This window comes from Rattus norvegicus, chromosome 1 (genome assembly GCF_036323735.1).
Source record: "Rattus norvegicus strain BN/NHsdMcwi chromosome 1, GRCr8, whole genome shotgun sequence".
In the NCBI taxonomy this organism is placed as follows: domain Eukaryota; kingdom Metazoa; phylum Chordata; class Mammalia; order Rodentia; family Muridae; genus Rattus; species Rattus norvegicus.
The window spans coordinates 54,844,363-54,859,703 of record NC_086019.1 but is presented as its reverse complement, the minus strand read 5'-3'; the positions used below and the strand labels follow the sequence as shown (position 1 = coordinate 54,859,703).

The 15,341-nt window shown below is 50.0% G+C and overlaps 1 protein-coding gene across 5 annotated transcripts; it reads left to right on the top strand.

Moving 5' to 3' along the window:
- The first annotated feature begins 363 nt into the window (after positions 1-363).
- Positions 364-14,030, top strand: Tbxt (T-box transcription factor T). Of its 5 annotated transcripts, XM_039103475.2 has the most exons (13): positions 364-445; positions 3,697-3,785; positions 3,881-4,001; positions 4,460-4,554; positions 5,548-6,583; positions 7,004-7,105; positions 7,229-7,268; positions 7,926-8,060; positions 8,783-8,844; positions 8,951-9,012; positions 10,282-10,458; positions 11,495-11,624; positions 13,204-14,030. In XM_039103475.2, the coding sequence occupies exons 5-13, from the start codon at positions 6,378-6,380 to the stop codon at positions 13,478-13,480; spliced, it is 1,191 nt and encodes a 396-aa protein (XP_038959403.1). In that variant the 5' UTR covers positions 364-445; positions 3,697-3,785; positions 3,881-4,001; positions 4,460-4,554; positions 5,548-6,377; the 3' UTR covers positions 13,481-14,030. The 5 variants fall into 5 exon arrangements, with proteins under 5 accessions (XP_038959403.1, XP_038959398.1, XP_017444362.1 ...); XM_039103470.2 differs by having other exon boundaries at positions 7,004-7,268; positions 10,285-10,458; XM_017588873.3 differs by having other exon boundaries at positions 7,004-7,268.
- The last annotated feature ends 1,311 nt before the right edge of the window (positions 14,031-15,341 follow it).

The following is a 15,341-nucleotide window of genomic DNA, read 5'->3' as shown; positions in this document are numbered from 1 at the left end:
AATGACTGCAGAAATTGGTACAGAGTGGGGTTTGCTGTGACAGACCTAAGGATGTGTTTTGGGGGATGATGGTGGCATTTGAATTTTGGCCTGAAAAAGTCAGGGAGCACTCAGCTCAGTGGGCTGCTCTGTGGGAGCCTGGAGGAGTAGTGTGTATGACAAGAAGCCTGGCTTGTCAAGTTTCAGAGAGAGGCAAATACTATTCTGGCCATTTATTCCATATTTTGAATGGAGATTCTGTGGTTCGGGTGGGTGGGGCTGAAGAATCAGCTATGGTTAAGAAGAGACCAGGGTCATTGAAGAGAAAACTTTGGAAATTGTTTTCCTGGAAAGAGCATAGACTATGACTTTTTTTTCTTTTTAGGTTTAAGGAGTCGTTGGCAGCTGGGCAGTGGTGGCACACCTTTAATCTGAGCACTGGGGAGGCAGAGGCAGCTGGATCTTTGTGAGTTTGAGGTCAGCCTGGTCTACAGGGCCAGTTCCAAGACAGCCAGAGCTACACAGAGAAACCCTAGCTTGAAAATACAAAAATAATAAATACATACATACATACATACATACATACATACATACATACATAAATGGAGTCGCTGGACATGATGGAAAAGATCTTTAATTATAAAATTCAGGAGGCAGTGGCAGTTCACGGCCAGCCTAGTTTGTAGAGTGAGTTTCAGGCTAGTGTAGGCTACATAGCAGCACCTTGTCTTAAAAAAAAAAGTAGGGGTTGGGGATTTAGCTCAGTGGTAGAGCGCTTGCCTACCAAGCGCAAGGCCCTGGGTTCGGTCCTCAGCTGCCCGGGGGCTGGGGGTGGGGGGTGGGGGGTTGGGGGGGTGGGGGGTGTAGCCAAGTGCATCCCCTTTACCTTCCCGGGTCAAATTCCTTGTGTACCTGTTGTTTGAATGCGGTGAGCTAGTAACAGGGAAAAGCAAAGAAACTTCACTTTTACTTTCTACATACTTAAGGTGTTTTAGTGGAAATAAAATATATTTAAATAAATCAGAAATCAAAACTTCCATTGTCCACTCCTCTGTGAGCTTTAATTGCCTTGCTGACAGAAGACTGTTGTGCCCTGACAGGGTTGCTCCTCTAAATGACCTGCACCCAATTCTTCCCTGCATACAACAGGCTTTCTTGTATTTGAGGGTGGGACTGGTGTCTGGAAGTCTGGAAGCCCGGATTGTGGGTCGTAGCTCCTACTAATTCTGACTTTCAAGCGGGTTTTCCTTTCTGGGCTCTTCAGCCTGGTGGAGTCTGGTGTTGGGAGCCACTGATTCTGAATCTGTTCTCAGGAGTGTGTTAAGAGCCCCCTCCCCATTTTTATCAGTCGTGCCCTTGATATGTGGGGAGATTTATCTTAACCCTCCCGCTTCCTGCGGTAAAGCTCCCCCGGGGGCATTCGCTACCTCTCCTCCTCTCAGGCCTTTCCTGTTGCCTAGCTGTCAGCAGGTGGGCGCAGCCTCCTTCCTCACACCCACTCCTCCTGGAAGCTGCCAGCGGTTTTCTGTCCCACCTCCCCCAGCTAGCTGCCGACCTGGGATACTCTCATGATTTCATCATTCTCCTGCTCCTGTTACTGTCTTTCTCTCGAATGCCCCTGGAAATTCCTATTAAAAGCCTCTAAATCAAATCTCTTCTCCTCCAGGATTGTTGTGGGACTATAAATTCCTTCTATCCGGATCCTGGAGATCATCAAATTTCCCCCTGTATAAGAAGCCTGCAGGCGTCCATCCTCTCAGAGTCTTCCTTTGGGCTCATCCTGAGCTTTCCCGTTCTTTATTTGAACACACACACACACACACACACACACACACACACACACACACACACACACCCCTGAAGCTCTGACCTCTGACCTCCCTCTCTGTAGTTCTTTCTCAGTAGCTGCTGAGTCTTCTCTGTCATTTAAATTAGGCTCTGTCTCAGTTTGCCGTTCTCCTCCGGGGTCCAGGCCTTCAGCTTTCTCAAGCACTCTAGGTATAGAGGATTCCAGTGTGGCCCCTGGACCTAGAGGAACTTTATACACTTGACCCAGGTTCCCAAGGGAGCTTGGCACAAACCCTCCTGTGTCTCTGCTATCCTAGGTGAATGTCAGGTCCTAGCTGGAGCGAAGAGCCTGCTGTGACATGTGGTGGTTTGTATATAATGGGGGGCGGGAGGAAGAAATCTCCTGTACAAATTACTTGTATACAACCTTTCACTAAATGATTGAGCTCCTGTAATGATTTCTGGAGGAACTCTGAGCCTGCCTCTATCTACCTCTATTTCCTCTGAGATAGCTCTTTCTTTTTTTTTTTTTTTTTTTTTTTTTTTTTTTTTTTTTTTTTTTTTTTTTCGGAGCTGGGGACCGAACCCAGGACCTTGCGCTTCGAGATAGCTCTTTCTTAAGGGCCCAGTTCATAGTTATTAGGAAACAGAACAACACAGATAGAAAAAACAAAAATGGCCGAACTTCTGTGGCACCTGTCTTTAGAAGGTGTGCAGGGCTGCCGGGTCTGGGTCGGCTGTAGGTCACAGCACTTGCAGATGGGTTTCAGTGCGGTGGCCGCTCCTCCTGGACACAGTTACAGCTGCCTTCCATGACCATCCCTGGGTTCGAGAAGATGAGAGATGAGGCACCCCATCTGAGTGGAGTCACTTATCTCAGACCTAGTCCGGCTTGAGTGGAGGAAGGAGAAACACCATGAAGTCTCCCCTCAAAGGGCTAAAGGCTAATGGAGAGGCCAGGAGAACAGCCCAAGACTAAAAAGAAAGAACCAACATTGGTCACAGAAAACAGCCTTCAGTCCTGAGTATAAGGAAGAACCTGGTGGCCTCTAGGAAGCACAAACAGCCCAACAAGCAAAAGGCTGCCACAGAAGACCTTGGAAGAAATAGCATGGCAGAGACTCAGGGGGAACAAGGACCGCCTGAAACTCAAAGGGACAGCAAAGAAATAAAATCTGCATGGGAGGCAGTAAAACCCAAGAGTGACTTAGAGACAAATTGACAGGGTGGTGTGGTGCAAATACTTCACACACCACTCAATCCGTGCTGAAGGACCAGAGATGAAACACCTCAGGGGAGAAGCAGGAGAAACAGAAAATAGGCTGGGCTTATCATTCCCAGGCACAGATGACTGGAGGCTTGCATAGAGACCGAGACAAGAATGGGGCAAGAGGTTCTCCTGACTTACTCCTGAAGAGGCCTGGACCCACTGGGCGTGGAAAGCTTGAGTGTGGAGGCTGTGGAGACTGGAACTACCCTCCCTAGAAGCCAGAGTCCCCTCCTGAGTCTTGGATTCAAAGGGTGGGGAGGTTTCCCGAGAAATGTTGGCTGGTTTATTTGTTTTCAATGTGTCAACTTCTGTCCCTAAACCACCAGAACTCTGACTCATGAGTACAGCTAGGATAGGATTGGACCTGAGAAACACCTTCTTCAGTTACCCCTCGCCCAGTTCTGCCCTTGCACAGGGTAGCTCCTCCCTCTTGCTTGCAGCTTGGAACCTCTAAAGCCTGGTGACTCTCTTCCTACAGTCACAATGACCAGCCACATATAGTTCTGCTGTCTCATTTTAAAGGCCCTTCTATTTTCTTTTCTACAAAACCACAGCCACTGAAAACAACATAAAAAGTTCAGTGTTAAGCAGACTAAAGAATTGTGCTCTTTTAAAAGCACTCATCGAAGCCACCATTTTCTTCCATTGTTTGGTGACAGGATTGTTTTCATTGAAGCTGTCTCTACACTGACCTGGGATTTAGGAATCCTGTGACTTCTTGGGGAAACAGGAAGTGGAGAAGGACTAGGTTGGTACAAGGTGAAGTTATTAGGGCTCATGTATCTATGTATCTGTGTTCTGCAACATGGATATATATTATAATCCCCCCCCCTTTCTTTCAAGAAAGAAGACTCTGGAGTTGTGAGGTCAGGACCCATACCAGCTCCAAAGGAAAGGGGGCTTTGTTGTCTGAAAAGTGGTGAGACCAGGGAAACTGCTCCCCCCCCCCCCGGAATTGCCACGGGTATACATTTATGGTTCCTGGGCCTTTCCCTTTGTTTGCTCTTGGTGGAAATGTTGCCCTGTAGAGGCCCAGGCACGAAGCTTTTCTGGGGTGGTTGAGGCTTCCTTAGGACCGCCAACTTGAGAGAGAAGCAGCGAGTAGCGGTGAGGCCACGCCTCTCCTAGGGAAGCGCAGGTTAGTAACTGGGAATTCTTTACCGCTGGCCTGGAGGGTGCTTTTGGCTGTAAATTGTCCTGCACTGCAGCCCTCCTCGGAAAGGCTGGGGACAACTTTCTGGGAACAAAGATCAGGCAGACATTATTCACAGAAGAGAGTAGGGACAGAATAGCTAAGCCTAGAAAGAGTCGCTTTTATCCCTACACCGGGGATGTGGCTTCGCGCATGTGTGGAGTGGAGAGATTTCACTGCTTACGGTAGAAAAAGTAACATTTATTTGCCTCCTTCTGTTTGGAGAACAGTTCCAGAGCAATCTTCCACCAGCTTCCTGAACAATGGAAAAAATCCATCTTTGAGCAACCACATTCCCAGGGCCGGCTCCGCCTTCACTCCAGAGGTTAGACATCTTCAGTCACTTTCGGGCCCAGCCTCCCTCGACTTTCACGTCCCCCTTGACCTAGATTTATTCCAAGTGCCCTCAGACCTTAGGGTCTCCGAGGGAGAAAAGATGGTATCTCCCTTGTATACTTCCGCAAACCCACAACACAAACTGGCTGGTGGGCGTTGCAGGAGGCTCAGGGTTGGGCACAAAGGAGATCCTTTTGGTGTCTCTGTCAAAGGAAGCATCCCCCTCCGGTCAGCCTCAGATTTCTTTATATCCTAGACTACAGAAGAGCAACCGAGCAACCCAGTAGTCAGTGGGAAAGGGCAGCGGAGGGTAGTCCAGGACATGTCCCCATCCCACTCCGGAGTACCTTCCCCTGAGGTTGGCTCCTGGAAAACCCTCTCTCCCAGAAGTAGGGGCAGGTAGAACTCGGAGCCGGGGGCCTGGCTTGCTCCACAACTCGGACCCCCAAGACTTCCTAGGGAGACTCTCAGAGAGGCAACGGACTCAGAATTAAGTGCCCCAACCTGATTCAGGGGCCTCCTCCAAGGAGCTTCGGGGTGGGATGGGCGCGTGGAAGACAGGGAAACGGAGGCTGAAACCCATACCCTCGTTAAAGAACTGGGCGCGAGCTCCAGCTTCCTTCCCGCTTCCTGGGCTCACGTTTTAGAGGAATGTTATTGTTTAAAGAGACCCCATTGAACTATTTCCTGCTCTTTGTCACCTTCCCCTCACTCTCTGGCTGAGGTTCTCACCGAGAGGTAATAAACCAACTGCTGCCCACACCGCATGGCCAGGCGGGTAGGGAAACGCGCGCAGCGTGCGTTCCAACAATCCCCGGAGCAAAGAGACCAGGGACTCCCGGGGCCACATTCGGTGCAGGCTCATCCACAGTCTAAGTCCAGCTTTTATGTGGGACGCGAGGACGCCTCCTACTAGGGTCGCTATCTGTTCGTCTATTTCCCTCTCGGGACAGATCCGCATTGAGCTTCCCTCTCTTTGCAGGTGAAGGTCGTTGGGGGCACGGATGCCGAGGTGGGGAGTTAGTGGCAGTCCACGGGCGAGGGGATGTGTCCCGAAGCTGCTACACTTTGGGAGGCTGAGGCTTCGGAGAGGTCAAGGAGACCTGGGAGACGCCGATCCGCCGTAGTCCCGCACAGGTGCGCGCAGCGTGGACACTCCGCGGGGCACAGCCAAAGGCGCTGGAGTGCACTTGGAGAGTGCGGAGTGCGCGTGGGAGTTTAGCAGCCGCTCTGGAAGCCGCGGACCTGGGTAGCTCCGGCCCGGCTTCTCGCCCTTCCCCCCTCCCCAGGGTCCGCCCCGCCGCTTTGATGGAGGTGCAAACATTTGGGGGAGGGCGGGGGTGTCGGGACTGCGCCCGACGCTTTCCTTACAGGAAGCGCGCGCGGGAGCCCATTGTTGGCCCCCAGCCTCCGGGCCCGCCCGGCCGGTCTGATATGGCCGCGCACCGCCAATGGGCAGCTGCTCCGTACTTCAAAGGGTGTCCCGCCCAATCCGCCGCGCCCCCCTGCGAGGCCACCTCGGATGTATTTATGGGGAGGGGACCCATTTTCTCTCCCCCAGAGACTTACTCTTGTCGCGCCTTGCGGGAGTTCAAGTGGAACCACGGCTCCCCAGGCCCTTACCCCCATCCCCGCCCCCTTCCCCCCACATCTCGGTCCCGGTCCTCCTTTGGCGAATGTGCTGGGACCCAGGTGTGATCTTTGGGCTCCGCAGAGTGATCCTTTTTCTTGGAAAAGTGGTGGCGAGAGAAGTGAAGGTGGCTGTTGGGTAGGGAGTCAAGACTCCAGGGCGGTGGAGAGGGTGGCGGGAGGATGAGCTCCCCGGGCACAGAGAGCGCAGGGAAGAGCCTGCAGTACCGAGTGGATCACCTGCTCAGCGCCGTGGAGAGCGAGCTGCAGGCGGGCAGCGAGAAGGGCGACCCCACCGAACGTGAACTGCGAGTGGGTCTGGAAGAGAGCGAGCTGTGGCTGCGCTTCAAGGAGCTAACTAATGAGATGATTGTGACCAAGAACGGCAGGTAGGTGCGTGCGGCAAGCCGGCAGTCTGGGGCCTGGAGAGCGCCCCTTCGGGGAGAGCACCTTTTCCCCCCACTCGTCCTGTTTCTTCCTGTTTCTTCCCTCTGAGTTAACAGCCCCCAGGGGATTCCTAACCCTGGTTTCTCGGAAACTTTCCCTGACGAAACCTGGGGAGGAAGGAGGTATTCGAACTGTAGGGTTCCTAGGTGTACACTGGTGTGGCCAGGTTTAACCTTGGCTAGATTTGTCCCTCTGCAGTCTCAAGAGCCCGTGGTTGAGTGGGAGAGATGATTTGGTCCAGGACTGAGAAAGCCTGGGCAAAGAAGTTCGCGTTGCAGAGGGTCCTCTTTGGACGGCAACACTTTGTGCAGGCTTCCTTTCTCCAACGGATGGGTTCTCCTGCTGTGCACCGTCTTTTCCAGGAGGATGTTCCCGGTGCTGAAGGTAAATGTGTCAGGTCTGGACCCCAATGCCATGTATTCCTTCCTGCTGGACTTCGTGGCGGCTGACAACCACCGCTGGAAGTATGTGAATGGGGAGTGGGTACCTGGGGGCAAACCAGAGCCTCAGGCGCCCAGCTGCGTCTACATCCACCCAGACTCGCCCAATTTCGGGGCCCACTGGATGAAGGCCCCTGTGTCTTTCAGCAAAGTCAAACTCACCAACAAACTCAATGGAGGAGGACAGGTAAGACAATGCAGGAGACAGCTGAGGGCCCCGGGCCAGAGGGGAGAGGCTTCACCACTCCCAACCTGGGAGCTTAAAAAGGCTCCCTCAGTCTTTGTCAGCCCTACAGAAGCCACCGTGGCCTTCCCCAATTAAATCTTTAGTACTGTTTATATTAAGCTGATGAGGGTTATACCAGGGCCTGGAGAAGGGGACTGGGAGTCCTCACTCACCCTGGAAGGGTTGATAAAGGCCTGAGGCTTGAGAACCAACTCTGGCCCTAGGTGAGCTTTGACTCTGAATCCTCAGTCACTTTTAAAGTCAAAAGGGAACACTGGCGAGTCTACCACAAACGTGCACATTCCACTCTTCTGAAAAGTCTTTAATTGGGGCCTGTTCCAAGAGAACTCACTCCAAGTTGCGACCAAGCCAGGCATTTAAAGTTGTTTGTGGCCTTATGCTGACAGGGTTTAATAGGGTGTAGTATACCTCTCATCCCAGTTCCAGACCATCTGTGGGAAGCCGTTGGGTAAAATGGACCCCATGCCCTCCATACTGCTGGCAGTTTCCTGGAGACATTTGCAGCTGGATCCGTTTCTTATTGATCAGTTCCTGGTGGATGCTGTGGTATTAAGGTAGGCGCAGGTCTCCATTCTTGATCCTTAACTTCTCCTGCAGATCATGTTGAACTCCTTGCATAAGTACGAACCTCGGATTCACATCGTGAGAGTTGGGGGCCCGCAACGCATGATCACCAGCCACTGCTTTCCCGAGACCCAGTTCATAGCAGTGACTGCCTACCAGAATGAGGAGGTGAGGCTTCTGAAGGGAGTCCCCTCACCCAGCCTGTCCTGGGGACTGGGAGGTAAAGCCGTAGTACAGAAGACAGGCAAGATTTAGTTCAGATTTACTACTTCGGTGGCTAGGAGGGAACAAGTTTAAAATACTCGTTTGAGCATGTTGTTAATCTCAAACGATCTAATACACATCTACAACATGCTTGAAAGACGCGTGAACCACAACCTCACGGTTTTAAAACTTGGAGGCTAGGGAGCTACAGTCCCATATCTCAGCAGCGTGAAGTCCTGGCAAAGGCAGTCAAGGGTCCTTACTTCTAACCCCAAATCACAGAAAATGTGTCAGTAGTCACCAGGGCTGCCACTGTGGACCTTAATGTCACAGCAACTCCAGGCTATGTCCAGACTAGACGTGATATTGTGAGTTTCACTTACAAATTGCATTTCTTTGTGATTCCTCAGCCCTTTCAGACACAGATAGGAAAACAAAGACTGATTCATTTGAACACTCTAACTGGGTCCTGTCCTTTCTCAATTTCCTTTCTTCTTTGGTAGTGTGCCCCACCCCCATTTGATGCTTGCTATGTAGCCCAGGATATCCTTCAGTTCACAGTCCTCTTGCCTCAGCATCCTAGTCCCTGGATTGACAGGCCTAGGATGCTTCTCCACCCCCCCCATCCCCCATCAAACCCTCTGGTAACAAACATTGTATTAGTAAATATATTTCTTGTTTTTCAGATTACGGCCCTTAAAATTAAATACAACCCGTTTGCTAAAGCCTTCCTTGATGCAAAAGAAAGGTGAGAGTTCTAACCGCACTCCTGAGGCAAAGAACTTTGTGCAAAGAAGGCTACCCACTGCCTCCAGACAGCTCTTCTTTTGACCATTCCCAATACTTTTTGGCAGAAATGACCACAAAGATGTAATGGAGGAGCCAGGGGACTGCCAGCAGCCGGGATATTCCCAATGTACGGTTTGTTGCACCCCCATATCCCTCTCTGCCTTGTTTCCGGTCTAGACTTGTTAGAATTAGAACCCACAGGTAAGCTTTGGGTGTCTGGGAATAGTGGGGATGGCAGGAAGGCTCTTTGTGACCTGGGCACATGTCCTTTGCTTTGGAAGCTGCCTAACCATCCTGGGCTTTGGACCCTGGTAGGCAGAAAGAACTCTTTATTTGTTTGTTTGTTTTGTTTAGCTGCAGCCAGGGTGGGGTGGAGTTCTGGGAGTTTAGACTTGGGGGTGATGAGGGTTCAGCTATCACACCCACCCCCTTGGAGATGGCTTCCACTTATTAGTGGCTGAAAACTGAATGGCTATCTTTGGAGACACACATGAGTGACCCTTGCTCAGTTCCTGTGGCTCCTGAGTTTGGTGGCTTGGATGGTGGCTAGTTCTTTAAAAATTCTGCTTCAGGAGGTTTTCTAGGCAGTGATGGGTGCAGATCCATGCAGGCACACAGGGAGAGAAAAGACCTGGCCCCCTCCCTCTTTTCAAGGAGGGATCTCCAAACATCGAAGTCATTGCTAAGGAGGAGAAGAGTCTTGCAGGCCACTCCAGTGGCTGCTAGACCAGCTTAGCACTCTGCCCTTAAATGATGACCAGCTAGTCTAAACTGGTATTTTAATATCCTCTTCCAAACAAATTTAACAAATGAATTTAACAAACAGGGCCCTGTTGTGGCTCACTTGACCAGGAAATGGACTGTGTTTGGGGTCACACCAGGGCTGTGTGGACACGTGTATCTTCCTCGAGTATTATCTGAAGAACTGTCTGGTACAGTAGGAGTGCAAAATTAGTTTCAGTGGATAGATCTATCTTGGAAGCGTAGTGGAGAGAATGTGGTGGAGTCAGAACAGAAAGGAATAAATAGGAAATGGATCCACTGACTATTCTTGAGGCAGGAGCAGGCTACTGGCTTCAGCACCTGTTGGGGGGCCGCCTGGGTCCTACCTGAGGCCCACTGAGGTCCTCCATCTTCATACTCGATCCCTTTGACATTTTATTCTGGGAGTGGTCTTAGGTCTAATCTTGTAAAACAGGGCTATGGGATTAGCTTGGGCCTCTCAAGAGTGCTGGCATCCCAGACATCCTGTGACACTCCACAGGGACACTTGGAGACTAGTCTGCCCCGAGGGAGGGATACTGGTTATTCTTCAGTTCCAGAATCTCCCAGGTTAGAACTAGGACGGGACTGAGTCTCAAACAAGGGTCAGTTACCCAGCATGCTTTTCTCACAGCAGGGGGGTGGCTTGTTCCTGGAGCTGGCACCCTCTGTCCACCTGCCAGCTCCCATCCTCAGTTTGGAGGTTCGCTCTCTCTCCCCTCCACACATGGCTGTGAGAGGTACCCGACTCTGAGGAACCACCGGTCATCGCCCTACCCCAGCCCTTATGCTCATCGGAACAACTCTCCAAGTAGGTTCTGAACCTCCATTCACCAGCTGTGGGGTAGTGGGAGAATCCTTCTGGAGAGGCATTTCTATAGGGCCGCAAGATAGGGAACCCAGCTCCTAGTGGCTCCTGAAGAGACTTGGTCAAGGTGCCTCAGAATATGCTCTAGGCTTTGAAGACAGCTGTCTGGGCCTTTCAGTGGGGCCCTGGTTTAGCTGTTCCACCAACCTCTCTAAAGTGACCATATTGGATTAGCCAGGTACCAACATTCCTGACCAGACAACAGACTGTCCAGGTGTAGAACCCAGGCCCTCAGCATGGGTGTCACCTGAGAACCAGGCACATTTTTGGTCCACTCTGGACTCAGAAGATGGATTGCCAGCCCCAGGACAGTTTGAGACCTCTGGCAGATTCTCTAACACTTGTCTGCTCAGACCAAACCTTTGTCTGCTCCAGAGGGAGGGGAAAATGGCTAAAGAACACCATAAAACAATTAAGCAATTACAACTGATTCAAAATGAAAGGCAACAGCCTTGGAGACTCCTCCACCAGAGGCTGGGCTCTGAGGTGGGGAGATCATATTTTTAATTTGGTGAGGTCATGGTTTCCATAGCCCGTCCGAGCCTCTATGGGAAAGACGAGCTAACGTAGCAAGTATTTTTTTATTTACTTTAAAAATGAAACATTCCAGGCTAGGGTGTCACTTAGTGGCTCGGTACTTGACTAGCATTCGAGAGGTTCTGAATCTGATCCGCAATGCCACAAAAGTAATAAATAAATAGCATAAAGATAAAAAGAAAGACCAGCAATATCACTGCCCGCAGGACATCTCGTGGGACGAGACACTGTAGGTTAAGTGGGGTATTTTCTAATAATTAACATTGACAATAAATATTGCCACGCCAGTGAACTCAGCAGGCTAGGGGTCTTGCTCTCCCAGTCTACTTAGGTAGCTTTTGTTGGTAGTGTTGGGTGGGCAGGCCTGTAGTTGATACATTTTGTTACATTTTATTCCTTTTGGAAGTCCTGTCGGGTAACTTCCCCTCTCCACATCCCTCAGCCTATGCCGACAATTCATCTGCATGCCTGTCCATGCTGCAGTCCCATGACAACTGGTCTAGCCTCGGAGTGCCTGCCCACACCAGCATGCTGCCCGTGAGTCATAATGCCAGCCCACCTACTGGCTCTAGGTATGTATGTCTGGGGAGGGACTATATGTAAAAAGGTATTAAGTAGCCCCAACCTCAGCTGTCTCTCAGGCTGATGAAGACGGCATGCGTCGTTTAAAGTAACAGTGCAGAAGAACCTTAGTCACCAGAGGCAACCCATTTCTTGACTTTTTCTGTGGACAAAGGAGTTAAGAGTCCTTAGTACTGTGCTGAGAACCGGCTGCTGGTGATACATTCCCTTCAGGCGTGTTAACTCTCCAGGGTACTGAAACAATAGCAAGGAGCTGCAAAGCTGGATGCCAATACATAATCTCCACTGAGGAGAGGGATCGGAAGATACTGATTTCTGGACAGTTCTCAGAGAAGTGAGCCAGCCACCATGCAGCTTGACCTCAAATGTCTAAAGCAGTGGTTCTCAACCTTCCCAGTGCTGTGTCTCTTTACCACAGTTCCTCATGTTGTGACCTCCCCAACTATAAGATTATTTCGTTGCTACTTCATAACTGCCATTTTTGTTATGAAATATAAGGTAAATATCTGGTATGCCGGATATTAGATAAAGGGGTCACAACCCACAGATTGAGCACTAGTGGTCTAGAACATAAACATTTATCTAAGGTCCTAGCTGTTTTAGTTTTGGAGAAAACCCTTTACTAGTAAGAATTTAGTTGTCTAGTGTTTCTTTGGTCGGTTGGTTTTGCTTTGTTTTGACATAGTGTCTCAGGCTGGCTTTGAATTCATTACACAGCCCAGAGCTCAAGGTCTTGATTCTCCTGCCTCAGCCTCCTTAGTTGTTGGGGTTATTGGCAGGTATTACTAAATCCACCTTAACCTGCTCTTAAAGCCAATATAAGATGACAAACTTCTCAATGGCCCTGACGCATTACTTAAGGAGCCTGATATCGGCAGGCAGCCAAGTGCTGACCACTTGTCCCAGTTTGGTGTCTTAGTCTGAAAAAGTAATCTGCCTTAATATATCCAGGCTTGCTCTCAGATTCATGTGCCTTTGATGTAGAAAAAGGGGATTTTGTTTTAAATAATCTTACATCAGATCACATTATGTGTTTATAGAAGAATTCAAAGGAAGGTTCTCCCAAACAAAACTTTAGCCTAGTTAGATGAAATTCATTTCGGGGTGAGGTCAAGAAGCAGAGCTGGTCCTAAGCCCAGCTCTGGGATCCCTTGTATATTGCCCCATGTTGATGTGCTAATCCCTCCTGTCCACTGGATGAGCCTGGGCCAGCAATGATAGCATTCTAAGGGACACTTTCTTCTGTGGATATTGGGGATCGGGGTGGTGTGGTTGGGGACACAATGCCTTGGTGCTCAGTACGAATTCTGTATGCCAATGAGTATAGAGCTACTTGCCAGAGTCCCTTTCAGCAGGACTCCGGATGCTAACGTTCACTGTGCAACCTTGTTGATTTTATTTGACACAGTAGCTTCTATCCATGTGGTAATAGTGGAGACACTGCACAGCCATGTGATCCAAAGCATGGACAACAGTGTTCTAGAACCAGCCCTTCCCCCATGCCTCATCCAGGTGTAGCTCATTCGCAACCTCTGCCTAGGCCCCTGACTTCTGTTTTCTCTGTTTCAGCCAGTACCCCAGCCTCTGGTCTGTGAGCAATGGTACCATCACCCCAGGCTCCCAGACAGCTGGGGTGTCCAACGGGCTGGGAGCCCAGTTCTTTAGAGGCTCCCCTGCACACTACGCACCCCTGACGCACACGGTCTCAGCCGCCACGTCCTCATCCTCTGGCTCCCCGATGTATGAAGGGGCTGCTACCGTCACAGACATTTCTGACAGCCAGTATGACACAGCCCAAAGCCTTCTCATAGCCTCGTGGACACCTGTGTCGCCTCCATCCCTGTGAATTGAACTCTCCTCCATGTGCTGAGACTTGTAGACAACTGGATCTTCTAGGCACAACATGGCAGGCTCTTGGGACAAGGGGAGAAAAAGCTCTATTTTCAAATAAGAGCAACAGTACATGTCTTATTATCTTGTCTCACAACCTTTTGCTTAACACCTGCAGTAGTGATGCCAGGAACAGAGACGAGGCTGTGGTCCAATTTCCTGTGACTGCAAGCTAGAGTCCTTTGCCTAGGGTCCTATACCTTGTATTTCTCTTCAACATAGAAGTGACTTGGAAATACTGGAATTTGTCCTACTTTAGTGAGACACAAGGCACACTTCTAATGTCCTCCCTTGTCGCTTTAGAGTAGTTAATTTGGGGACAGAAACACCATAGCCAGCGGATTGTAACTGAACCGGAAACTGTTCTGCCCTCTGGAAGATGCCTACTTTAAGCACGTGTAGCTTTTTGTGTTGGGAAGTCAACTGTGTGATACTTTTCTGTTGACAAAGTAACCAAAGACAATCTGCGGGAAGCCTTTTCTGCACAATAAAGGCAATATACAGCACCTGGGCTTTGCAGGTTATTCTGTACCAGTCTTCTTTTGGGAGGGGCTTTCTCCCCCAGATATTTAGTACTTTAACCTGCTGTGAACGTTAAGGTTGTAGCGAAATCAGTGGTGGAACTGAGGGTATGTGTTTCCTGTACCTATGTAATCTAACGGCTTAAAAAAAAAAAAGCGAGGGTTGGGGATTTATTAGCTCAGTGGTAGAGCGCTTGCCTAGCAAGCACAAGGCCCTGGGTTTGATCGCCAGCTCCGGGGGGCGGGGCAGGGGGAAGCAAAATGATGTACCTTTAAGTAACATTGAATCATAGACGAATGTGCATGGCAGGATTGAAACCTGCTAATGTCATACAATCCAGGATAGCCACCTGACACAAAAGGGCGTACATGAGTTGATAAAAGTGGATTAATATTAAGTGTAGTTGCCATAGGAACCTGTCTGCCCGTGGCTCTTGGGATCACTGGCTCTTTTTCATTGGTGGGGAGATGCTACTCGTCCTGGGGGTAATCTCTCCACTGGTAGCATCCATAGTCTGACCCTGGTTTTGGTTTAATCTAAAGGTCTGCTTTCTTAAGGCTGCAGATGGCAAGTTTGGGCACCAGTAAAGCAGGAGTCCTGCTCAGAGAGTGCGCACACTAAGTATGATATAGGAAGAGGCTGAGGGTTGAGGGTGCACCCTGCAACACTGACTTCTTCAGACCATGTTGAGGACAGGAAGTGGCTGCTACTTGAAGACTAGGATGTGGGATTTCAGTGTAAACAGCTGCATTTTCCTGTAATTTGTGCTGAGATTGTGGGCATGGCTTTGGGTGATACTTAAGCAGGCTGAGTAGGAGCAGGTGTCACCCTGTGACAACTCCCACCCTGTGATCGAGTCCCACCTTGTGATCATGCCCTTGACTCTGTGGATGGGAGTGTATTCCAACCACTCTGCCCCAGTGGTGTCTGCCGGGGTTGAAGGGGCTGTAGGTCATTCCTAGGAATGTAGGTCGAGGAGACTGAGCCCTCCGTCTCCTCTGAGAGGAACCTTGCATCATAGTGGGGCAAGTTCTGTGCACAGCAATGGGCATCTCCCAGCCCGCTTAACTTCATAGACGTATTCAGATTTCAATTAGAGAAGCAGTACCAATCTTTCTGGTAATAAAGTGGAAACAAGGGGCCATAAAATGAAAAGATTTGAGTTCAACATTCTTCCTTTATCCACAGGGGATAGGATCTAACATCTGTTAGACATCTGAAACCATGGGTAGTGTGAGTATGTATGGTTTTCCCCATGCATCTGTCCATCTGTCTGTCCGTCTATTGACCTGCCC

What these genes read in the sequence shown, in the direction of transcription:
- Tbxt (XM_017588873.3), top strand. Translation starts at nt 6,378, where the DNA reads ATGAGCTCCCCGGGCACAGAGAGCGCAGGGAAGAGCCTGCAGTACCGA. An exon ending in TCATCGGAACAACTCTCCAA is followed by an intron (nt 10,459 to 11,494) that starts GTAGGTTCTGAA and finishes CACATCCCTCAG; the next exon opens with CCTATGCCGACAATTCATCT. An exon ending in AGCCCACCTACTGGCTCTAG is followed by an intron (nt 11,625 to 13,203) that starts GTATGTATGTCT and finishes TCTCTGTTTCAG; the next exon opens with CCAGTACCCCAGCCTCTGGT.